This window comes from Natrix helvetica, assembly GCF_964273705.1.
Source record: "Natrix helvetica genome assembly, chromosome: 1".
In the NCBI taxonomy this organism is placed as follows: Eukaryota; Metazoa; Chordata; class Lepidosauria; order Squamata; family Natricidae; genus Natrix; species Natrix helvetica.
Window position 1 is genome coordinate 210,041,808 of NC_138548.1, and position 25,872 is coordinate 210,067,679.

Genomic DNA, 25,872 nt, shown 5'->3' on the forward strand with positions numbered 1-25,872 from the left:
TGCCATCCACGTGGGATTATAGCAGTTGGATCTGCAACACCTGGGCCCAGAAGTCGCGAGACCAGAAATCCAGGTCCAAAACATTACAACTCCTTTTTACAGTTCCCTATTTGGAATCACATCAGGCTCAAATTACAAGCAGTGTAATAGTTGAGTAGAGTAGACTAGCTCCCGAATTGTAACACCTAATTGTCCAACATAGAGTAACAATGACGAGGAGGTTGGGTTAAAAGGAGAAAGCTAGTAACATTTGGGCAGGAAAGCACATTAATAAATAGTATTTTGTAGATGCATTAACTCCACATGGGAGACTTGGGTGAATCATGAAGTACAAGGAAAGTATGAAACAAAAGTAGTGTGGCTGAAAATCAAAAAGAAAAAGAGAGAGAGAGAGAGAGAGAGAGAGAGAGAGAGAGAGAGAGAGAGAGAGAGAGAGAGAAGGTAGGTAGGTAGGTAGGTAGGTAAGTAAGTAGGTTGGTATAGATAGAAGATAGATGGATGGATGGATGGATGGATGGATGGATGGATGGAAGCATGGAAGGATGGATGGATAGATAGCTAGATAGCTAGATAGATAGTTGGTAGATAAATAGATAGATAGATAGATAGATAGATAGATAGATAGATAGATGGATGGATGGATGGATGGATGGATGGATGGATGGATGGATGGATGGATGGATTGGATTGGATTGGATTGGATTGGATAGGATAGGATAGGATAGGATAGGATAGGATAGGATACGCAGGCAGATATATAGAAAGTAAAAAACAAAATCGCACATATTAAATTAATAGTTGTGCAGTCTGAATTACAGAGGCATAGAAATCACAAGGGAAACTACAGATACAAGGCCAATGGGATGAGAACATTAGAATGAGAAACAGGCAGCATGGCTACCTTAGCAACATCCTACTGATTTTCAGGAGAAAGGAAACTGCAAGCTGTTATATGTGCAGGTACCGAAATGCATTTAAAAAGCAGGTATGATGTAAAGAGGGTGGATAGCAAGCTTTAGGAAACACGAGCCAAGGAGCCTGTCAGCACAAATTTATTGAGCTTGACTTTTTGTGAAAATAAACACGAGTGCGTCAGTGTACAAGGAACTCCTGGCATTTGAGAATTCTGCACAATAACATGTATGAATTACTCTGCAAGGTACAAACAGGCAGAGTAAACTGATGGGATAAAATAAAGAGCTGTAGCAATCATTAATATGCACACTATCTGGACACTAAGACCACATCACTTGATAGGTATTTAGCTATAATTCCTTGACTATTGACCATGTTGTCTTTATGATAGTTCAATTGTAATACAGTGCCTGGAAAGCAACCAATTGCCTACCCTGATTTATAGGGCCTCCTGAATAATTGCTTCCAGTGATCTGAGAAAAGAGGAAAAAGCTTTTTCTCCAGTCCCTGATGAGACGGATGTGGTCAGGAAGGCAGTTTCAACCATTAAAACTATAACCCAATGAAACGTTATTTTCATGCCTCTTCCTAAAGATTTGTTTGTTCCAGATGAATTTGGAGCTTAGACCTCTTTCTGTTTTGCATCAAAATCCTGAGAGTGATATACAGATCGGTCAGCCTTCTGATAACCAAGTAGCTTCCCCACTTTATGGAGCTCTTTGGAACTTTGCATGCTCATATCATATAAACCAGGGGTTCTCAAACTACGGCCCGCCGAAGCAATTAAGCTGGCACACACAGGACCACGAGACTGCCCCGCTCATATCGCCCCACCTACCTGCTGACCCCCTCCTGCCTTCTGGAGGCCGAAGAGGCCAAAAACGGGATGTGCAGAGGCTTCAGGAGACCAGAGACAGGCCCGTTTTTTACCTCTCCAGCTTCCAGCGAGAGAGGGGTGGGGAGAGGGAAGGAGGGACACCCACACACAGAAGCCCCTCACACACACACCAAGGCAGTCACATCCCTTCACTAACCTGCTTTCCACCACCAGGAGTATAACAAATTAAAGTTTAATTTGTGTGCATTTTTAAAGGACTGCTAAATTGGCCACGCCCACCCAGTCACATGACCATCTAGCCATGCCCACCCAGTCACGTTTACCTAGCCATGCCCACCCAGCCAGTCCAGGTCCCCCCAACAGTCTAAGGGATTGTAAATTGGCCCCCTATTTAAAAAGTTTGAGGACCCCTGATATAAACAAACAAAGGCACGGCAGCAGAAATGCTGCTTAAAATAAAAACATGTAGCACATCAGATCTCTATCATGACTAGACGCAGAAGAGAGTATAGAAGGGGACAGTGCAAAATAAATAATGACAAAAAAAGTCTGGGTAGTGGATATTGCAGTACCTGGAGACCGCAGAATAGAAGAGAAAAAACTAGCAAAAAATCACAAAATATAAAAGCCTGTAAATAAAAATTAGAGCAACTATGGCAAAAGAAAGCAAAGATAGTAACAATAATTACATGCCCCTTGGGAGTAATTCCAAAACATCTGGAGCTTGAATGACATCAGCACTAACCAAATCACCATCCATTGCAAAAAGCACAGCATAGATTGCAACAATATCCTTAATATTATTAAACAATTACATCTGCCTATCCCAGATCCTTGGGAAGGATGAAGTAGGTGGACAGTAACGCAAAATGCAGCCTAGACATCTGTCTACTCTGCGACCAACCATAATTTCATAATAGAAGGAAAGTAGTGGAAGAGGACAAGAGCCAGGGGTTAAAACATCAGGCTAAAAACTAGGAGGCTGTGGGTTCTACTCCCACTTTGGGCACAAAGCCAGCTGAGTGACTTTGGATCAGTGGCTCTTTTTCCACCCTAGGAGGCAAGCAAGGCCAAGCTACTTCTGAAAAACCTTGGCAAGAAAAATACAGGGAGTAGACAGGCAGTTGTCAGGCATCAACAATAGCTTGAAGGTATCAAAACAAGTGGAAGAGGATAGCAAGAGTGATATAAATATCAGTTCAATTTAAGGGAGCAGAACAATTCCATAGCTGCCCAGCAATTGACAGCAAATTCAGAAATTGGGAGGTCTTTGGAGCTCTCTCAGCTTGGTTGTTGTTGTTTTTTGCAGATGTTTCATTAACAAAACTAGGCAATATCGCCAGTGCTACAACAGATGATGTTACCTAGTTTAGGTAATGAAACGTCTTCAAAAAAAAAAAACCCAACCAAGCTCGGAGAGCACCAAGGACCCCTTATGTCAAATATTCTCTATTAATCCAGAAACTTGCTGCTTTGCATCAACACAGATAGGCAAGCGAGGGATGGAAAAGGATAATAGATATTATTGGCAAAACGTAACCAAATCTAAGCCATCCAAGTAAACTAGGAGCCACGCTCCCCCCCCTGCCAGCAAAGGGACAGCCATATCCTGAAGTAAATGCGTGCACATGTTAGTGCCACCTACAGGGGGCGGCAGCAGTAACTCTTGCCATTTGTCAATTCTGACAGTCAATCTGTCCAATCACTACTTTCTTCGCAGACAGGAAGTAGAGCAGCTTTGGCCGCGTCCCAGCACCTTCATGACAAGATCGTAAAGGGGCAATGGCTGAACCCATTCCGGAATCGGCCAGCAGCCAAGTGCAGAGTTCAAGAGAAGCACTTGAGTCCTCTCCAGGGCCAGAAAGATAATCTTCTTGCCTTCAATCCTGGCTTACTGATGATTCAGGCCATCTTGTTATGCCTTAGCTCTTGGACCACAGACCTGCAGAAACTCCGCTTCCTTGCAGAGAGGAGTTGGCAGCTGGTAATGGACACTCAAACACTCTGGCCTTCTCTGGCCTCGGCTATGAAATCCTTGCGAATGCCAGGGTTGGAGCTCAGATCTCCTGCAAGAAGTCCGCCGGGAAGAGTCCCACTTTGCGGCCAGTGTAGACTTTGACATACCCATTCAGCTCCTCTCCTTTCTGTACCACAATCTATAAGAGGATAAGAGATGTTAGATGAGGCAGAATCCCCGAGCAGATTACCATATTTTCTAGGAAGGAGTTCTTGTGCATTTATATAGAGGGAAAGAGGAAGGGGGGGGGGGGGGAGACTGCCAATAAGTAGCACATGATCTGAGTTTAGAAAAAAAAATAGAATCGGTTGTGGGGGTTGTTATTTAGACCAGGGGTCTCCAACCTTGGCAACTTTACAACTGGTGAATTTCAGTGCTCAACAAGAAGACTTATGGCTGGTTTTTAAAGTTGTGGCTGTCGCAGTATCCCCACAGTCACAGGATCATGTCTGGGGCACTTGGCAAGCCAGCTTCCAATAAGTCAAGTCAATGAGAAAACCAGCCACCATCTGATGTTGTGCTTAATGACTGCAAATGATTCATTAACAACCACAACCTGAACTGACGTGGTACACTGAAGATCGCATTTAATTTCATTGTACAAGGTAAACTAAACTAAACGTCAACTCTCAGAATTCCTCAGCCAGGAGTTGAAGTCCACCAGTCTTAAAGTTGCCAAGGTTGGAGACCCCTGATTTAGACGACGTGTTTTTAAAAAGCTGGGTTTTATAACTATCATGTACCCAGATTCCCCAGATACAGTGCTCAGTAGAAATCTAAACATGATCAGTCTCTTTTTAAACTGTTCTCCCCCTAGCTCTGGCCTTATGTGATAATTATCAGATGAAAACACAACGAAAAATCCCACTTCTCAATTTCAGAAAGAATTTGCAGGGGGGGGGGGGGAGAGAAATTGTGCTGTTGTAGCCTTTGTTTACTTAACTTTTACATCCTCTGCCAGAAAAGGATGGGATATATAAGATCAATTTGTGGAAAAATAGGGAGCAGTTTTCCAGTGAATGTGACCTTTCAGCTCAAAGTTGTAAAAGTTAGCATTGTTTTTGGCTGTTCAGAACAGTGGGGGAGGGGAGAACATTTATTTATATCTGAATGAAGTACTTCAAAGAGACATACCTGATCCTTTTTTAATGTAATCTGACCAATTTCTTTGTTGCCCACAAAGGACCTCATGACCTTATGCACGCGTTCTCCTGCACGGACTCGGATAATAAAGTTTGGCGGAAAGTATCCAATTTTGTCTCCAATCTCTCCAATTTTCTTTCCCTAGGAGATTCATGCACGAAGTTACTTTATAAAGAAATAACCTCACCTCCCCTCCCCAAATTCCCAATTCTATCGCCATGAAACAAGATAGGATTAACATGAGGGTTTTTTTTTTCTTCAAAAAAAGCAGAGAGGAAAATTGGCAATTTGCAGTGATTCTCTCCTTCAGCACATAAATACACTTTTGCTCTTTAAAAAAAGGAGGAAGGGACAAGTAACTAACTAATATTTTGGAACATTAGCTCTTGTCAACATGATATATTTTAATTATCCTCATTCCTCAAAATTGACATCAATAATCCTACAAACTGCTCATTAAGCCATTTTCAGGACAGTAAATGACTTGCATGCTCTAAATAGGAGACATTAAAAAATAGCGTGAGAGAAAAATGAGTGAGTTTTACAAAAGGAAATATTTCGTAAAGGAAAAATACAAAATTAATATTACTAATGGCTTTGAATTCTTTCATGAAAATATACAGTTTTTAACATTGTCATTCATATGTCATTTTATTGACAGAGGATGGATGTATATATTTTGTGGGAGAGTAGGCAGCCTATTAAGGAACGCGGTGACTCAGTGGCTAAGACGCTGAACTTGTCGATCAGAAAAGTCGGCAGTTCGGCAGTTCGAATCCCTAGCGCCGCATAACGGAGTGAGCTCCCGTTACTTGTCCCAGCTTCTGCCAACCTAGCAGTTAGAAAGCATGTAAAAATGCAAGTAGAAAAATAGGGACCAGCTTTGGTGGAACAGTAACAGCGCTCTGTGCGCCTTCAGCGTTTAGTCATGCTGGCCACATGACCACGGAGACATCTTCAGACAGCGCTGGCTCTACGGCTTTGAAATGGAGATGAGCACCGCCCCCTAGAGTCAGGACCGACTAGCACATACGCACGAAGGGAACCTTTACCTTTACCTTAGGCAGCCTATTGAGGGCCAGAGAGTGGACTGAACATTTTTAAAATGTGGAGGAGGGGATATGATTTAGATAATAGTACAAAGCAGGTGGAAATAGGATATTCTAGAATCCCGCTCCCTTTGGTTGGGCATCTTAATGATATTGTTTCATTTTTAACCCTTCCCTGACTACAGCTGCCAAAAACTAGCTGTAGAGTTTCATACAATGTTGAAGCAGGGCACACCCAAACATTTGTAGCAGAGTTCCCAAACAAACTCTTTCCCCTTGCTCCCTCCTCCCCAAAACTTAGGAAGAAACTATAATAGAAAGGCCTGGATTTCACAAGTTTGTGACATGATACTATTTTTTTAAATGCTTATTTCTAATTATATACTATATATGCAACTCCTGGTCGTTAAATGTTTGCCCATTTTTCATTTTCACTCAGTAACTGACTTCCGGGGGGGGGGGGGGGGAGGCGGACACTATTTTGCCAAGTTTAGTTAAATCACTCAAATGTATCTCAAGTCATACTGAAGGAAGACTCCAGCCATAGTAAAAGCTGAAACAGAGGAAATCCCAAATATTTTGCTTGTGGCTAACCACTGATACTTAAAAACTTTGAGAGATCAAGAGCTTTCTTCACAATGAACAGGCTTAGATCCTGAAAGAGAAACCATCTTCTCACCCGCCACCATTCTTCATTGGAGTCGTCAACAATTGCAACTTTGTCCCCAGGGCTGAAAGAGAACAAGGACCCAACAATGAAAATACTACTGCGAGTCAGAACTGCTGAACAACATGGCCCATTCTGGCCATTTAGTCCTTTCTTTCCCAGTTCTGAATATCTGACCAAGATGGCAACTTCCCCCCATACTTCCTTCATGGTTCTACCGAAGGGACATAATAATAGTAGAATAGGTAGAATTACTGGGACATAATAATAACTTGCTATTTCACTTCTGTAAGAATTGCTTTCCTCCTGTAAGAATTAGAATTGCCTCTGCCATTTGCTTCTACCAGTGATCTAACACCTGCTATCTTGTTTTTGTGTACAACTCAGTGCCTGTGCGGGGTGTGTCATGGCCTAGCAGGATTACATCGGGCAAATGCCTCTGTTGCTAAGCACCCAGTCCCTCTGTTGCTAAGCACCCAGTCCCTCTGTTCCTTGCTGCACGGCCAATGCAGGGCTACAAGGAAGGCATGGACCAGGGGACCAGAATTGGGTACTAAGCTGATGTCTCTGAAGGTCTAAAAGGGCGTCATATAGGGGTGGGTTCCAGCTTCTGTTACTGCTGGTTCACACAGGGATGCGCTTTGCGCGGGCGCATGCACAGTAGTGTAAAAATTGCTTCTGTGCATGTGCAGAAGCAAAAAACAAGATGGCGGTGCCTACAGCGCCGCTGATAGAACCAGTTCAGGGGCGTGGCCAGCCAAGTTACTACCAACTCGGCCGAAACCGTCCAAACCGGTCCAACCAATAGGAACCCACCTCTGGTGCCATACCTTCTGCAAGATGTGGTCTTCCTTATGTGCACCTTGTCTGTATGTTCCTGGAATGGTCTACCATTTATTTTTGATCAAAAATAAAAAGCTGTTTCTTTTCCAAGTCTTCACTTAAGCTCTTCTTTTGGCCTATCATTGACTTAAGCGCATCGCCAAACCTTACACTACCACAAACTCAACCAGGTAATGAGATACAAAAGTCTTAGCTGAGCACCAGAACATCCAAGCAGCCTGACAAACGCTCTATTCTTCTATATCCATCTTGCAATCATTGGTAGGATTCTATATGCATTGTTGCCAGTACCTACATTTGCATACAGGGTAAGCTCTTTTTACTTGTCTCCCAGCCCTTCCCCACAAAACCATACAAAGAAGCTGTCGTGTGGAGATCTCCCAGTCTTACATGGGATGCATGCACTGACTTAAGAGAGATACAGCCGTGGTGTTCCACAAGCCTTTGATATTCCTGAATAAGGAAACTTCCTTCAAGACAAGTTATGTCTTGATGTTTTATTTGAGGTCTCAGCATTCTCACATTACTGTTTACATTCATGTAAAACCAGCTCAGCAAAGTTTTGAGTTCCAAATCCCTTGTAATCAATGACTTGTTCAGAGACTATCTGAGCATGTTGCATTTTAGCTCCATATATATATTACTCCATAGCAGTGGTGGGATTCAAAATTTTTTACTACTGGTTCTGTGAGCATGGCTTGGTGGGCGTGGCAGGGGAAGGATACTGTAAAATCTCCATTCCCTCCCCACTCCAGGGGAAGGATACCTCAAAATCCCCATTCCCTCCCAATCAGGTGGGACTCAGGAGACAGAGAAGAGATGGGGGCGTGGCCAGCCAGAGGTGGTATTTGCTGGTTCTCCGAACTACTCAAAATTTCCGCTACCGGTTCTCCAGAACTGGTCAGAACCTGCTGAATACCACCTCTGCTCCATAGATTACTCCTCAGTCTCTAAAGCCCTGAGACTGCACCCCCTTCTATTGACATGACTTTGACAAAATGTACCAAAAACTCAACCCAGACACTTCTATGTTGGGATTTGTTTCTACAAAGCAGTGATTTAACAAGGTTTGAGGTTGGTGATGTTCTAATCAATGATAACAAGACAATTTTATTACTCACTGAAAATCCAAGTCATCCTTCTCCAAGGCTTTGAAGCGATAGAGTGCAATAAAGTAGTGAGACTGTGGGAAACCAGTTTGCTGCTTCTTACCCTGTTCAAAAGAAGAAAAGAAGTAAAGTCTCTTTCAAGTCAAACTTGACTCTTGGTGACTTATCCATTGCCAGTTTTCTTGGCAATGTCATGGAAGTGGAAGCTATGGCCTCCTTTAGAGATGGTTCTTGGATTTCCAGGCTAATTTGTAGGTTGGGTTTCCCAGAAAACGTACATGTAGGTCATAACCTGGGGTAATCCTGCCAAGCTAAGGTCAATGATAGAAGAGAATATTTGAAGCTCATGGTTGAATTGTGGGATCCTTGATGCTCTCTAAGCTTCATAGTTTTCTTGCAGAAGTTTCATTACCAAACTAGGTAATTACCCAAATTGTGTAAAGTATTGATGTTACCCAGTGGTGGGATTCAACATTTGTTACTACCGGTTCTGGCATGGCTTGGTGGGCATGGCAGGGGACGGATACTGTAAAATCCCCATTCCCTCCTGATCAGCTGGAACTCAGGAGGCAGAGAATAGATGGGGGCAGGGCCAGTCAGAGGTGGCATTTACCAGTTCTCCAAACTACTCAAAATTTCCATTATTGGTTCTCCAGAATTGGTCAGAACCTGCTGAATACCACTTCTGATGTTACCTAATATATTTTGCTCTCAGGTATATATGTTCTTGTCAGAAATCTTTAATGCTGGCAAAACACAAGCTCTTTCTACAGATATCCTTTATAAAATTAGTGTCTGGATGGGCAAGGAATCAAAATAGATTATTCATTGGTGTACAAATAAACATGTTTATATGACCAGGAGCACCCATGCGTGGATCTCCAAAGTGGATTTAATCCACCTCTGGAAAGCAGGATAGCAAGCAAGATATTAGGGCTGAGCCATTCAAAATCCTGTAGCTACCCAACCTTACATCTCTACAAATATAGTCCATAGGTCTTTCTGTGGACCTAAGCAAGGATTTCTAATCCTCAATTATCTGGCACAAGTAGTAACAAAGCCATCCCTTTCCATTATACTCTATATAAAGATTTTCTGAAATCTATGCTGTTCATATGCTCAAAATGTAAACTTCTTGAAATGTATATGAATGATTAGTGGAATCTGATTGGTGGAATCTGAGGCCATCGGCAATAAAGTAAGCAAGCAAGCACACTGGGAGTCTATGCTTGCTTGCTCAATCTCAACAGACTGAGTTCTGGCCTTGAGATTCTGACTTTGAGAGAATACATATACATGAGTCGAGTGACTTCTCTGTGTACCACTTTCCTATTTCCCCCCTCCATGCAGTCCTTTCTACCAATATGATCTGTGCAGAAAACATGGAGTTGACTATACAGGAAATAAACACAGGCAACTATTTGAATAACCAGAGGTGGCAAGTGAAGAGTAGTGACTTGCAACAGCATCACAACTTGTAGGATTTGGAGACAAGAAAGAGTGCAGCCACTGTGTTCAATCTGGAAACTAACAAGCACGTTCTCTTCCTCTTCCCCTCTCCCATGCAAGAGGGAGGGGTAAGCACCTTGTCATCCGGGGCATTCTTCTCTGCTTTCTGTCCTTCTGGTTTTCCTGGATTAAAAACAAACAAGCAAGCAAGTGAAATTCAGATGGGATGAAATACAGGTAATCCTTGAGTTAGGAAAGTTCACTTAGAAACCATTCGAAGTTATGACATAACCGTCCTCTCCCCACCCCCCGCCCCAAGTACTTATGACACAGTCCCAAAGTTACAAATGTTGCAGCCCCATGAAGTCGTTCGTACTTAGAGAGGCCCTGTAACGTTTGCCCTGCCTATTCCCCGCCCTCCCCTGGGTCTCCACAGGTATTGGGCTGTGGTTACTCACTTTGCGAAGATCTAGCGAGCCTTCATTTTCTTGGCCTGCTTCGGTGCTTCAAGCCTTCGGTGTGTTCGAAGAGAATGGAAGTCTAAAGTACCGCAAGATCATGTGAGACCTCACGCTACTGATCTCGCATGATCTCATGGTACTTTAGGACTCTGTTCTCTGAAAATGGAGGCTTGGACGAGATCTGGGGCAAAAGGCTTGGCAAACGGAACGAAGGCCTGAAGTACCAAAGTCTTCCCTCTGTTTGCAAAGCCTTTTGCCATCTTTGCAAAAAGCCTTTGCTGCTGAGAACAGAGGCCTGGACACATGCGCCCCTCCTGGGCTCCGTTCTCGTTGGGAAAGTCTTTTTGCAAAGACAACCGGAGCCTATAGGGATACAACCTTTCATCCGTGCAGGCCTCAGCAAGCCTTTGCTCAAGGCAAAACCATGGTAGAGAGGCTGGAGAGGAGGAGGCTCCCTTGATCATTGAGATCGACGTATGGTAAATGACCCAGTCAGGCAGGATATGGGGGTGGGGGAGCATGAGATATCTCAGTGGGTTGGAGGAGGCCTTAGGTGATTGGAAGCACTAGCCTCCCTCCCCCCATGGCCTTCCTCACCCTGAGTTGCCTCTTGCACTTAACGACCTGCATATTCGATTAGCAAATGTGTGAGGAAAAGCAGGGAGCGATCACGTTCCAGTTGTGTGATTCGGTGCTACGAATCCACGGGTTACTAATGTAATTGGCAGGCTCCATTACATTTGTAACTCGAAGATTACCTGTATGGATAAAAGATCAGACAGTCTCCCTTCTCCCAAGGCACTGAAAATAAAATGTCACAATTTTCCTAGTTTTTTTTTTTTCAAGGCCTATAAAGGAAATTATTCATAAATTAACTCCCCCTTTCTCTGCTTTCCTTGTACTAGTCTGCTTTCTTTTTCCCTGCTTACAGGTCACAAATTTAGGTGTCCTTTTTTTCTGGCCTTGATTCATTACATTCATTTCACTTTTATATTTGCATTTTATAGTTAAAGGATAAAGCTTGGCCAACAGGCCGCCCTGGAAACAGTGAAGGACCGCTCCGTGGTGCCTCTGCCAGCGAAAATAGAGCTCAGAAGGGCTGCGGGGAAGCCGCTGCAGCCAAAAACGGAGCTTGGAAGCCCGTTTTCACTGGCAGAGCGCTCTGATCACTATAGGCACCCCTGAGACAAGTGACGTCGAGCTGGCCATGCCCACCCAAGATCAAACACAACCCTCATGTGTCCCTCAATGAAACCGAGTTCAACATCCCTAACCTAGACGAGCTTCACTCAAAAACGTAAGCAGAATCACACCTGGTTTCAGTTGAGCAACCGTTGTCTCTCCTGAGGTGTCACATGGCAGAAAGTTTTAATTTGTGGGCAGCAGGGGTTTCCTTTCTTTTCAGTGAACTTCTGGCTTCTTTTGTACTTTGCTTACTTTGAGCAACATTTGCTTAACAAATATTTAGACTCTGGATTCCAGAGATAACAGGGTTTCCTGAAGTCTGTTAATACTTACCTCCCTCAGGTTTGTCACTTTCTGTTTTGGGGGCTTCTGTTTCTTCTTCCATCATGGCAGCCAAAGGCTAAAATGTAGGAAGCAGAATAGAAAATATTTATTTCACAATATTTATATGCCACCCCAATCAATAAACTTAGAGCGATGAGAAACAAAATACACTAACCACAAACTTCTATCCTTCATCTACACCAGGGGTGTCCAAACTTGGGAACTTTAAGACTTGTGGACTTCAATTCCCAGAATTCCCTAGCCAGCCATGCTGGCTGGGGAATTCTGGGAGTTGAAGTCCACAAGTCTTAAAGTTCCCAAGTTTGGACACCCCTGATCTACACTAAGCTTCAAACCTTACACTAGATGGAGATTCTTCCCCACCCCCCAAGTTTTTTATTTTATAACATATAAAAATTCCATTTTCAACGAAACAGTGTGTTGTCTGGGTACAGTTTTAGGAAGTAGCAATCAAAATATTTACAAGTGTTCATTACATTAGCATTGATTATAATAATATTAAATAATAATCATAATAGATAGAGATTCTCGGTCATTCTAGGTCATGGTTGTCCCAAAGGTGCTTTTTCAAAAGATAACTGGACTTTCTGGTTTTTCTTTGAAGATGTTTCGCTTCTCATCCAAGAAGCTTCTTCAGCTCTGCAGAATCTTGATGAGAATCCAGAGTTCCCAGCATCAACAGATTCTGGATGGCAGATTAGTGCCTTGTAGCATGAATTTAAGGAGAGGAGGAGAGGAATAGTTGAATATCTTAAGTAATTTAAAGGGGGATGGTGAAAATGTAGCCCTCCAGATTTCAATGGACTCACATCAGTCCCAGCCAACATGGGGAATGGAGAGTCTAGAAATAGCTGGAATGCTATGTACGGCTGCGGTGGTTAGAATGCAGTATTGCAGGCTGGCAGTTGGCCGGCAGTTCACTGCTTACCAGCTCAAGATTGACTCAGCCTTCCAAGGTTGGTAAAACGAGGACCCAGATTGTTAGGGGCAATAGGCTGACTCTGTAAACAGCTTAGAGAGGGCTGTAAAGCAGTATATAAGTCTAAGTGCTATTGCTATGGCTGTATTTCTCAGAAAATAAGACAGAGTCTTATTTTTCTTTTAGACTTGAAAATAAGCACTTGGGCTTATTTTTGAGGCGGTCTTACATTCTTTTGAGGTGCAGCAGGGCAGACTCGGTGAGCTGGACGCGCTGTGGATGCCCCGCCGCCTCCATTCCAAACCTTCAGCGTTCGGAATGGAGGCTTTTTGGCGAATGGGAGGAAAATGGAGAGGGGGATTTTCCCCCCGTCATCTTTCCCTCAGCTTGTGCTGAGCTTGAGGTATGGATGACAGACAGGAAAATCTCCCTCTCCATTTTCCTCCTGTTTGCCAAAAAAGCCTTCCACGAGCCTCTCAAAAAGAGGGGAAAAGCAAAGCAGCTGGCTGCAGAAATGCGGCCCAACAAGCAGAAGAGAAGGGCAAAAGTGGTATTTGCGCTGCCCCAAGGGGCCAGCAGGCTGCAGAGGCACCCGGACAGTCCCCCCCCCCCCCACGCTGGCACTTGTGCTGGCCACGCTCATCCCCTCCAAGCTTATTTTTGGGGTAGGGGTAATATTAGGCCTATGCCCCCCCCCCAAAATTAGGGTTGAGCTTCTTATTGGAGTGGCGGTGTTTTCGGAGAAACACTGTACTATAGGTGGCCAATGTTAGCTTTAGAATTGCTTCTATCTTCATCCATTGAATAGCATTTTATGCACCACCCTTTTACGTTGGGATGTTTCATCATACTGGTTTCCTACGTTTTTTTTGTTATCCTGCCCTTTCTTGCGCTCCTTGTTTGCCATGATAACCCCCGACCGTAAGGTATCGAAGACAGGATCATTTCGGCTAGCTGTGAAATGAACAAACAAACAAACAAAGTTGTAAAACGGAGGTGTTTCTGAGGATGGATGACCAAAACTAAAGTCCTTTTGGATGGCTGACTTACCACCTGAGAGTTGTTGGGCACTGTACAATGGAGAGCTGTAAGCACGGCGGAAACCTGGAGGCTGAAGAGTAAGATTATACACAGTCAAGAACGTGGGTAAAAGGGGAGAAAGGCCATTTTTCTCCCAGGTGATGGAGCTTAGTGACAGAGGCAGCTATTATCCTTGAAAAGAATCTCTAGCCTTAGTCTAATGCTTGTTTTATACACTTTATTATCATTTTCAGGATGATGGAAATGGGAAGTCATTAAATGCATGAAATATTAATTCGTTGCATATATTTAATATAGTTTAATTTTATTTTGGACCTCTTCCAGTGCAAAAATTATTTATGCCTACTTCTACTCAACCTAGCAGAGCAGCCCCTGGTATTGTTCGGACTTAGGCTTCCTGAGACAGTAAAAATCACACGCTTAGTTCCAAAACCCCTTTTTTAATTTCAATGGCTGTGAATTATGTTCATTCACAGACTGCATGATTCACAAACAGTTTGCGAAGAGTCCAACAGAAGTCTGCCACAGTCTTTAAGACTGATAAGAACCCACCTTTATCTCCGTTGAAACACTGCCAAAGACCTAATTGCCAATTAGTTTTGCCAGGCCAAACAGAGCACAGAGTCAAACGAAGCTTCAGAGTTTAAACCGACCAGAACGAACAAAGTTGCTTTGTTCTTGCCTTCTGCCAGCTCTGTGCATGTGCGCACTGGGAACAGGCTCCTCCTGTTCCTCTGCCTCACTGATATCAGACTCTGGAGGCCACAGCGGCAGCACATAACTCCCAGATGGCCCTGGCCCCCTCTCTGCCTCTGACACAGATCCCTCATCAGAGCCTTCCCCGGACTCCAGGACCGGCCCATGTTCCTCCCCAACCTCCTCACCGTCCAACTCTGCTGCCAGCTCTGCAGGCCACCGGTAGACACAACAGGTATTTTACTTTTTTATGATGTATCACTTTGTTGTTTGTATATACACTGAGATCTTATGCGCCCAAGACAAATTCCTTGTGTGTCCAATCACACTTGGCTACTAAAAAATATTATGTTACCCGTTGCCCTTGCAAAAGATTGTGTGTGTTCTGCAATATGATGACTACATAATTGTGAAATCCCAAATTAGAAAGAGAAGAGTCCTGGTTGCAACTGTTTTTTACATTCCAATGTTCAGAAAAAGCTAGGTCCTATTGATTGGACCTGCTAAAGAGAAACTAACAGACTGGCTTCATCCACATGACCTATGTTGTTCTAAGCCAGGGGTGTCAAACTGAAGGCCTGTGGGTTGGATCTAGCCCATGGAGTACTTAGATCTGGCCTGCAGGACCACCCTGAAAACAGCAAAGGAGTGTCCCATGGTACCTCTGCCAGCGAAGATGGAGCTCAGGAAGGCCGCGTGCATGCAGGAGGCCGTTGCAGCCAAAAACAGAGCTTACGAGGGCTGCGGGCAGCCCTCCCAAGCTCCATTTTCGCTGGCAGATGATTGCAGGAGGCTGCTGCAGCCAAAAACAGAGTTCGGGAGCCCGTTTTCACTGGCAGAGCACTCAGGCCACCACAGGCACCCCTGGTATGAGTGACATTGAGCTGGCCACACCCCCTAGCCACACACCCCCAAGGTCAAACACAACCCTGATGCACCCCTCAATGAAATCAAGTTTGACACCCCTGTTCTAAGCTAAGACTGTCTCAGCTATGTTTGTTCTCATTTATGTAATCTGATTCACTGTGATCCCTGACTGCCTAAAGGCAGTGGTTCTCAACCTGTGGGTCAGGACCCCTTTGGGGGGTCGAATGACCCTTTCACAGGGGTCACCTAAGACCATTGGAAAACACATATTTTCTATGGTCTTAGGAACCGAGACACCAATGTTATGGTTGGGGGGTCACAACATGAGGAACTGTATTAAAGGGTTGCGGCATTGGGAAGGTTGAGAACCACTGGTCTAAGGTCAGAGGAAAAAATGGCACTCCAAAGCCCAAATGACTGCAAATAATACTGAGGGCGGGGAGTGATTTTCTGGGGAACCATTTGGTTTTCTCCAAGCAGGTAAAAAATGTTCATAACCGAACTTTTAGTATAAAGCTATTTATAAAGAATATGTTCCTGGCTGCTTCAGCTTTTAATAATATACAAAAATACCGGGTAATTTGTTAGCTTACTCACCGACTGCTCTCCTCCAATTCTGCAGTTAGGGAATTGTGGCTTCAATCTATCAAAGGCAATGCGCTTGCATTGCACTACACTAAGAATTGGAATCCATTTTTCAAAAGTATAAAGTCCATTGTAGGGCCAATAAATGTACTTTTTCTCCCACAAGAATAATTTCCAATTGAAAAATAATGTAATCCTTATATACACCGTAACGACTGCACATTTCTATTTTTTATTCTGGCCCATGGAGAGGCAATGGCATACATCTATTTGAGATAGTCACTTCCGGAGATTGATATTCCGATTGTGCATTATTTTATCCATGTAGAACAAGTGTAGCAAACTAGCTCTTAAATCAAGGTGCCCTACTTAAAATTCCGGCGGCACCATAAGACCAGGTTGATTTGGATCAGATACCGACAAAAATCCTGGATACAAATGCAAGAAGAAATGGTGCAAGATAAAAATGACAGCTCTTCTGTGTAATCACTTAGAGGCTTCAAGGCAAGTAGAGCTGATGAGTAAGATTACACCATACACATTCATCCATGAAGGCCACCCAGACATAAAACTGTTGGCGAGGAGAGAAGCTAGTTTCTTGGCTCTGAACCCAGAAATCTTACCCAGGTTTGTTGTTTCTCACTTACTAGCAGGAGAGAGGCAGTTTGATATAGTGGTTAAGGTATCAGGTAAGAGACCAGGAGTTCTAGTCCTGCCTTAGGCATGAAGCCAACTGAGTGATGTTGGGCCAGTTCTTCTCCCAAGGGCAAACCGCTTCTGAAATCTTGCCAAGAAAACTGCAGAGATTTCCTAGGGCCGTGATGGCGAACCTTTGGCACACGTGCCACAGGTGGCACATGGAGCCATCTCTGTGGGCAAACGAGCTGTTGCCCTATGTCAGCTCCAGCATGCATGCACGCACGCACCAGCCAGCCGATTTTCGGCATCTCCGGAGGGCCGGGGGAGGCCGTTTGTGCCCACCCCAGGCTCTGGGAAAGCCTCCAGGGCCTGGGGAGGGCAAAAAACAGAACTTCCGGCCTCTGGAGGCTTTCTTCGAGCCTCTGGGAGGGCGAAAACAGCCTCCCCCGGAGACCCTCCAGAGGCCGGAAACACGCCCGTTTCCAAACTTCCGGAACTTCTGGAAGTCCTGTTTTTCACCCTCCTCAGGCTCTGGAGGCTTTCCTCAAGCCTCTGGGAGGGTGAAAACAGCCTCCCCCTGGCTCCGAAGGTCCTCCCTGAAGCCTCCTGATGCCAAAAACAGAGCGTGTGTCTGGCCTCCGGATGGGCTCTGGAGCCTGTGGGAAGCCGTTTTCGCCCTTCCAAAGCTTGAGGAAAGCTCTGGAGCTTGGGGAGGGCAAAAACTCCCCCCTGCACGGTGTGTGTGTGTGTGTGTGTGTGTGTGTGTGTCACGCACACATGCATTGAGGGGTCGCACGCATAAGCACAGGTGGGCAGGGTGCATTGCATTGTGGGTGTGGGGCATGCATGCAAGTGCGCGCTAGTACGCGCGCGCATGCACATACACACACAGTTTCAGCACATGAGGACAGAAAGGTTCACCATCACTGTCCTAGGGCCTAGGAAGTTGTTAGAGGAGTCAAAATCTGGCTCAAAGGCACACACACACACACACACACACAAGTCTTAGCAGTGGGGAAACAGCAATCTCATGGTCTGAGTTTTGGGCAGCTCCTGCCATATTTACCAGACACAGTCACTGGTATGAACTCTCCACAAACTCAGCCATATCCAGTAATCATTAGAGACTTCACAAATAGAGCTTAGCTGAATAAAGCGCCTCACTGCAGGAAGAGCTGCAGAACACAGGAATCAAAGCCCATACTCAAATCCCAGGAGTTTCCTTCTCACCTTGTCTAGTCAACAGATTTTTTTAGCCGTTCTTTTCACAACCTTGAGCACTGGAGGCACAAGATCCGCATTTAGGTAACAATTCTATCTGGCTTGAGATCTATTGTTTCTGTCAGTCAGTTTTCCTAAATATGAACTCCATGGGGAGGAACGGGCTCTGACTCAACCTCGGCAGCACAGAGTGTCTATAGGGTTTTGAGCTTCTAGCCAGTGATGGCGAACCTTTTTTGGCTCGCGTGCCATAAGTGGGGGGAGCGCAGGGGGGGTCATGTGCGGGTGTGCCGCACCCATAATGCAATACGTGACCCCACCAGTGCGCATGCGTGCACTACAGGCGCTCTCCTCCCCCATTTTTACATGCTTTTTCCCCCTCCCCAGGCTCTAGAGGCTTTATAGGAGCCTGGGAGGGCGAAAACAGCCTCCCCCGCCCCCCGGACGCCCTCTGGAGGCTTCAGGGACTGTCAGGAGGCTTCCCTGACGCCTTCAGAGCGCTCAAAACGACCCTCCGAGCAAACCGGAAGTCTGTTCCCGAACTTCCTGTTTGCCCGTAGGGCCAGTTTTTTGCGCTCCGGAGGCTTTAGGGAAGCCTCCTGAAGCCTCTGGAACGCTTAAAACGACCCTCCGAGCAAACCGGTTTGCTCGGAGGGTCGTTTTGAGCGCTCCGAAGGCGTCAGGGAAGGGTTAGGGTTATCTACTTGTCTTACCAGATCCGATAGATAGGCATGCTCCTAGTCCCTTCCCTTAAATATTGGCATCTTATGGGAGCTTTATGGGAGCTTTTCCATGGCAGCCCCTGCCAATGGAACATTCTTCTCCCTGACATTTGGCAGGAGTCTACCTTCCCACCAGCAACTGAAGACTTGATTTTTCCCCACAAGCTCTTATCAGATGAGGTGACTGAATATTGGAAGCTTGACTTGGCATCATTTTTGTTTGTTTGTTTGTTTTTAATAGGCTGTGTTTTTGCAGTCTTAATGTGGTTTTTACATTGCTTTCATTTTTTGATTGGGAGCTGCCCAGAGTTTGTTATAAGATAGGTCATATATCAGTGTAATAAATGAATGAATGAATGAATGAATGAATGAATGAATGAATGAATGAATGAATGAATGAATGAATGAATGAACGAACGAATGAACAAACAAACAAACAAACAAACAAACAAACAAACAAACACTTTTACGTTTCTTATTGGAAGCCAGCCTATAGACTTCATTATATAGATTTTTTTAAAATCATCAAATACCGATGGATCCAAAACCAAATTAAATGTCTTTGTTTCCTCATTTCTTTAAAAGATACTCTTGCAATATTCTCCATTTTGCTAATTAAAATGTAGTAACCTCAGCCTTATACCTCATCCCAATCTGGATCCAAAGATAATACACAAAAAACCCACCAATGTTAGCTAATTATATTCTAGCTGTGAGCACTCAGCTTGCTATAGGCAGGTTCTTGAGCGTACAGCTTTTGTTACACTTATGATTAAAAACTAATGAAAAGAATCCTACCCTTTTCAAAGTACCGGTAGCATACCTTTCTGGAAAAAAGTTATCCCACTTCTACATCTCAGTGTTCTCTACACGTCTAATGGAGCAAGCAAAGAACCCAAACTGCAGCCTCCCATATCAAATCATGTTATGGATAGCCATCGGCAGAGGGCAAATACATTGCATTGGGGCTCAGAAGAGGCCTACTTACTATCTTGCCAAAGCAGCGCTGAAATTCCACATAACTTTGGCAGTGATGATGGATGTGAGTCTTGCAGTTTTTGCATTTCAAGCCATATTTGTTGTTGACTACAAGGAAAAGAAAGGCAATCATTGGCATTATATAGGCTAAACTGGTTGGCCTAATGCAGAACTGAAAATGTGAGTGCACGTGTGGCTTCTAACATATGCCGATTTCATGCACGCGGCTTCCAGCATACCTTCTCAGGCAGCCACGGTGAGTAGAGCGGGCGTGGCTCGGAAATCAGCTGGGCTGCGTGGGCGGGGCGAGTGAGCCAAAGAATGAGATGTATAGGACGGGATAGCATCGGGGCAGGTGGGCGGGGTGAGCCGGTGGTTGGAACTACCGGTTCGCCCGAACCTGTCTGAACTGGCATCAGCCCACCTCTGCATCTCTCCCCCCGCCCAGCCCCCAACCCTGGGTGTCCCCATTTCTGAACTCAAGCAATAGCATAACACCACAGCATGCCTTCTAATTGAGCCAGACAGAGGCCATTTAAAAGCATACAAAGAAGCCATTTGTCTCCTAGATGGAGGGGAAATTACTTTCAGGAGGCAACATCAACTTTCCCTAAACATGCTTCCTTTTGGCATTTTAAAAATGTTCTGCCGGAAACCATAAGGGAAATCTCTGTGTATATTCAGTTCTATCAAAAAACGTAGCCTGGAGAATCATCTTGGCAACAAAGGATTTCTAACTTTTAGCTTGAGAGGTCCTCCTGCTCTCCACCATGTCTTGGCCTCCTGGATAGAAAGAAGAGCCACTTGGTTGACCTATGGCCTGGCTTGAGCAAATAAGATATTCCAAGTATAGTGCCATGTATTGGGCTACCATTCCCACCATGCTCAGACATCATGACCAATCTCCACTGTGAATGATAAATATTTCGTGCATTTCTGGATTATACCATTGTTTGTACCAAACTGGGGAAGGCTGGTATGGTATATTTCCATTTGTTCCTTGGCTTTGATTCCTCTCTGGCTTCTGCTTTTCAATTTCTAGTTCATTTCTAGCAGCCAACTTCTCTTCAACCCTACAAACTCTCATTTCTCTTTTACACAGGGAAGGGAGGACTGACATGCAATCTCCTCCCTCACAAACAGCTTTAACTAAGCTACGATCATCAGTTTAAGTAAAACTACGATCATCAGCATTTTCTCAACAAAAGGAAATGAGTTTGGTTTAGAGGACAAAATAGCTTGGGCTACTTTTAAAAATGCATACATCCTGACAATGTTTTGAAAGATAACTTTAAAAAAAAAGGTTTGAAAAACTAGAAATATTTCATCAAGCATACTTTTCTCCCTTTGGCTTGGCTTTAGATGCACCTCTACCGGCAACCAACCTAGAAGTCAAAATTGTGGGTGATTCAAAAGGCCACTGCTTTCAGAACTGAAGAGGTGATAAAGCTTGATGTCAGGCCTGCAGTTATATTCCTTTTTAGGATCTTTGGCCTGCCACACTCTCTATTATTTCATTATGCTGTTTCATTAGTGTAGTAATTGGGAGGAGGAATAGAAAGGAGTAGAATTGTGGAATGTGTTGTCGTCATTCCTTTCTAGACGCCCAAGGTAATCTTTTGTCTCCGCACCTCTGCACCTGACCGGAACCAGCTGGGTGGAGATGCCAGCGTGGCCGAAGAAGATTGGACCATGTGATGGATTTATGGGTGTGGGGATAAGATCATGAACTTTCAACTGGGTGGAATCCCAGGAAGCTTTTAGATTTGGGATTCCACAGATGTGCCAACATGTCTGTCTTATTAAATTGGAACTTTAAGGAGAGAGCCTTGGACTCTGATTTAATTCTGCATGATATTTGGAACGCTGACACTTGAATGTAGACGTAAAGGATTCAGGGATCGAGTGCGGGCAAATGTATCACAATGCAAATGACCCTACTTATGCGCTTGTATCAGAAGCAATGGCACAAGGGCCTGATTGCATTGTTTGCACAATGACCTCAGGATGCACCGGACATCACCTGTAACTATGGATGCCTATGAGTACATTCTGCCATTCTTCATACAATGTTCCTCCACCGTTCATAGTTTGCTGTGAAAGATTCCTAGGGATTTCCTGAATTTCAGCAGGGCTGCCAGAGATAACTACGAGGGGTCCTTGGTGCCCTTTGAGCTTGCTTGTTTTCTTGCAGACGTTTCATTAACCTAACTAGGTAACACCATCAGTGCTAGTAAGGAGTGCAGTTTGCTGTCAGTTTATATTCTGGTGTCTTGCCTGTCTGTGTTAGGGTGGGGGGCAATCCAGAGGTGGGTTTCTCTTAGTTTGGCCCAGATTGGGTAGTAGCAGTGGCCGGAGGCTCCATCCACCCACTCGGATGCTTCTGCACATGCGAATGTGCACGCAGGAGCACGCACATGAGCGTGCCCAAATCAGTGATTTAAAAATTGCCAATCCACCACTGGGGCGGTCTTAGGGATTCTTTGGTTCGGCTAAATACCTACTTAGAGATAACTATTTACATTAAACTATTAAACAATCATGCGAGGTGCACGTGAGCATATAACCCTTCTCTGTTTCAACAGTCAGCTTACCATTTTATCACTAGACGTAAATCATAATCTGTATCTCCTCCCTCCATTTGAGCCAAATCATATGCCTGCTAGGACTTACTCGGCTTTCAATATATCCCACCATCCCTCCTTTGTTACTTTTGTTCAGGCATGATCCATGCATCTTTTAACAACTGCACATGGCATAATAGAAACTCACGGACAATCATGCGGGCACAGACATCACAAAACTTAGGCTTCTTGAAGTAGTGGTCCTTGAATTTGTGAGGCTTATCGTTAACTGGTTTTTCCGGCTCAGCTGGTGCCTCAGGCTCTTCCTCCTCCTCCTCCACTTCCTCGTAGTAGTAGATGGTTCCGGTAGGGCTGACCAGCTCCCCGTTGGCTTGTGGCTCCTCTGTGGTAGGCTCCTCCTCCATGGGCTTGCGTTGGAAAAACTGCTTTAGCTTCTGCAACTGAGGGTCCAGTTTGGGATGGGGCAGGATGGGGCAGGATGGGTGGGTGGGTGGGTGGATGAATGGGACGGACAATCAGCACTTGATAGATGCCAACCAAGAACCTTGGCAACACGTGGAATTGACATGCACACAGACACCCAACTTGTCTAGCCCCAAAAGGCAAGAGAAAGGAAGAGGGGTTCACGGTAAAAACAGGGAGACAAAAAACCCCAATTCCTACTTGTGGAGGTTTTCTTCAAAGTAAATGCAAGCAAATGTCCAGTGTGAAGATACAAGAAGCAGCAAGGTTGCAACATGCAACTGCATGAAGAGTCCACCACAAAGCTCGTTAATTGCATGTAGCAGCTTTCTATTCCCAATATTAGCTAATGGTAACCAAGCTGTTGGTGTGTACTGGTGTGGTGTAGTCGCAGTAGTAGTAGTAGTAGTAGGCCTGGGGACCAAATGGAGGAGTCCACATTGGAGGTGGCTGCCAGATTGATGGCAGACTCCACCTCTCCCCACTTACTCTCAGCTCTCCACCCATCCATCATTTTGGTTATCATATTGATGTATTCATTCTCATTGTGTTCCTTTGCCATTGGCTGCTTTATTGTTCTATTATTTTACTAGTGTTCTCTTTACACCCTTTCTCATGTTTCGTCCTTTTTATTATTGAAGGCTGCCTAGAGTAGTCCATGGTGAAATATGCAGCAAATAAATGTAACAAATAAGTAAATAAATAAAAATAGATTTAGATGGGGAACAGCAGGCCATGCGATAGCATTTCAAGCAGGACTAGAAACCAAATAAAGGTTTGTTGATTGGTTATCTTTTCAACCAAATGATCAACTATTGGTAATCTATAACTGAGTTAATATAGTTCACGTCTTTACGTATATTATCCCAGCAAGCCATACAAACCTCACAGAATCATTTACTCGTTTATTAGGCCACCTGATTCTTAAATCAGAAGGGCGATCTTCTGACAAGCAAAGTCAACGGGGAAGGCCAGATCCACATCACAACCGTGTTACTAACGTGACAATTGCAGTGATTTTACCTAACCAGGGTGGCAAGAGATTCGTACAACGGGGCAAAACTCAGTTAACAACTGTCTCGCTTAGGAACGGAAATGTTGGATTCAATTGCAGTCGTGAGTCAGGGGCTACCTGTATAGACTGGGGAAATACTCAGAAAGGCAGGCAGCCTAATTGAGGAAAGAAAGTAAGCTTCTGGATAATTCTTCAGTACACGATATTCTCTCCAGTGGTAGTGAGAGAGTGAGCTGGCTCACCCCACCTGAGAAAGTAAACTCCAATAAGATCAGAGAAGAACAACTAAGATGGTCAAAGGCCTGGAAATGAAATCATATGAAGAATGGCTGCAGGTTTTGGTTTTTGGCTAGTCTAAAGACAAAAAAAAAAAGAATTAGGGGTAGCATGGTAGCAGTATTCCAGTATTTGAGGGGCTGCTACAAAGAAGAGAGCGTCAAACTATTCTCCAAAGCACCGGAGGGCAGGACAAGAAACAATGGGTGGAAACTAATCAAGGAGAGAAGCAACCTGGAATTAAGGAGAAACCTCCTAACAGTGAGGACAAATAACCAGTGGAACGGCTTTGCTTTCAAATATCATATGTGGTCCATCATTGGAGGCTTTTAAGAAGAGAATAGGCAGTTACTTGTCTGAAATGGTATAGGTTCTCCTGCTTGAATAGGGGGCTGGACTAGAAGACCACTAAGGTCCCTTCCAATTCTATTCTATTCTAAGTCCCCGTTGAAGTGCACATTTATACTCTATGTACCCCTATTATCCTATCGATCCCTAAGCTATTGATACAGTAACCTATTTCCACAAGGGCGAATGTCATCTTGACCCCACGAACTGTGTAAGATCTGAGAAAGGAGGATGGTTTACTGGCTGAGATATTGCTTGTATACTGAGCAGGGCAGTCAAAGCAGCAGAGGACATACTGTAGGATTCCTGGGAACGGAACAAGTTGCAAATTCCAGAGTCAGCAGGGAGAAAGCAATGGATGACATGCAGCCCATTTCCTGAGGCTAAGGGCTGATAGCATATGTCTCAGGGGGGGAAGCAGCAAATCATTCGCCTGCATATATTTATTCATTCATTCATATTCAGGGTCTCCTGAGATCCCAGAATTGGGCAGTTTAATGAAATGCGGAAATTCTTGCAGCATTGGTGCTCTTGCAACAGGCTTCTGGCAACAGAGGACATAACGATTTTACCCAGCACACAACACTCTGGGCTCTGTCCAGGGTTTTTCAGAACAAAGTATGACAACATAGATCCCGTACCAAGCAAACAGCTTTCTGGATGCCTGAGCAATATTTCCATCTGTGTTATCCTGCAGGTTCTCCTGATTGGGTTGAAGGGACTATGTTCTCTTTCAAAGTTTCCGTATGGTTAAGAACTGCACCTCTTGCCAATGCTCACTTCCACTTCAGCCCTCAATTCCTCTCTCTCTCTAGGAAACTCTAGGCCAGGGGGCGTCAACCTTAAACACTCAAAGAGCCATTTGGACCCATTTCCCACAGAAAAGAAAACTCCAGGAGCCACAAAACCTTCCCGGTGCCTGACTATTTCCTGAGCGTCCACAGAACTAGCATATGTAGTTGAATTAAAGGCTCTGTTTTCTTCTGAAACTTTTCTTTTCTTGGATTCATCCATGGTTGGCCTACCGGGGGGATCGAAAAGCTCAATAAATCGCATGCCAGGGAGTGTTGCACGCATATTTTGAGTGATAGGGAGCCACAGCAGAGGGATAAAAGAGCCACTTGCGGCTCCAGAGCTGTGGCTTACTGAACCCTGCTCTAGGCAAACTTACGGAAAAACACGAATATCAAACTCTCTTCTGCTAAAAGTCTATTTCTTAGGTGAGATTGTTGGCACTGTATGCATAGCACATTACACCATGCTGTGATTAACCGCTGAGTAAATAGCGAAAAGTTGGGTTTGCAAATCTTACTAAGTCAGAAACCAACCAAATACATTTTGGTTTAGTGAAAGGTCTGAATCAGGTCACAGATGTGTCTTCAGCGTTTTCTACTTCAGGTCTGACTGCTTATATCACTTCCAATTCAGGTTTCCAAAGTCCTACTAATTCGATCTTCTACCTGAAGTCTGCGTGGAAAGAGGGCTTGTAAGTCTTGT

At 44.5% G+C, this 25,872-nt stretch overlaps 1 protein-coding gene across 4 annotated transcripts in view; it reads right to left on the reverse strand.

The window, feature by feature from the left end:
- Positions 1-1,036: 1,036 nt before the first annotated feature.
- STAC3 (SH3 and cysteine rich domain 3) overlaps positions 1,037-25,872 on the reverse strand; it is a 35,789-nt gene continuing 10,953 nt past the window's right edge. The window contains exons 3-12 of one of the 4 annotated variants that reach the window (XM_081939279.1): positions 22,462-22,681; positions 19,700-19,797; positions 13,991-14,051; positions 13,803-13,894; positions 12,010-12,076; positions 10,167-10,213; positions 8,594-8,685; positions 6,642-6,693; positions 4,905-5,054; positions 1,037-3,909 (exon numbers count right to left, since the gene is read on the reverse strand). In XM_081939279.1, coding sequence (XP_081795405.1) covers positions 3,811-3,909; positions 4,905-5,054; positions 6,642-6,693; positions 8,594-8,685; positions 10,167-10,213; positions 12,010-12,076; positions 13,803-13,894; positions 13,991-14,051; positions 19,700-19,797; positions 22,462-22,681 — 978 coding nt within the window. In that variant the 3' untranslated portion in view covers positions 1,037-3,810. Of the gene's footprint in view, positions 3,910-4,904; positions 5,055-6,641; positions 6,694-8,593; positions 8,686-10,166; positions 10,214-12,009; positions 12,077-13,802; positions 13,895-13,990; positions 14,052-16,141; positions 16,159-19,699; positions 19,798-22,461; positions 22,715-25,872 lie in introns of those variants that run through there. The other 3 variants (XM_081939278.1, XM_081939281.1, XM_081939280.1) reach the window with 3 other exon arrangements.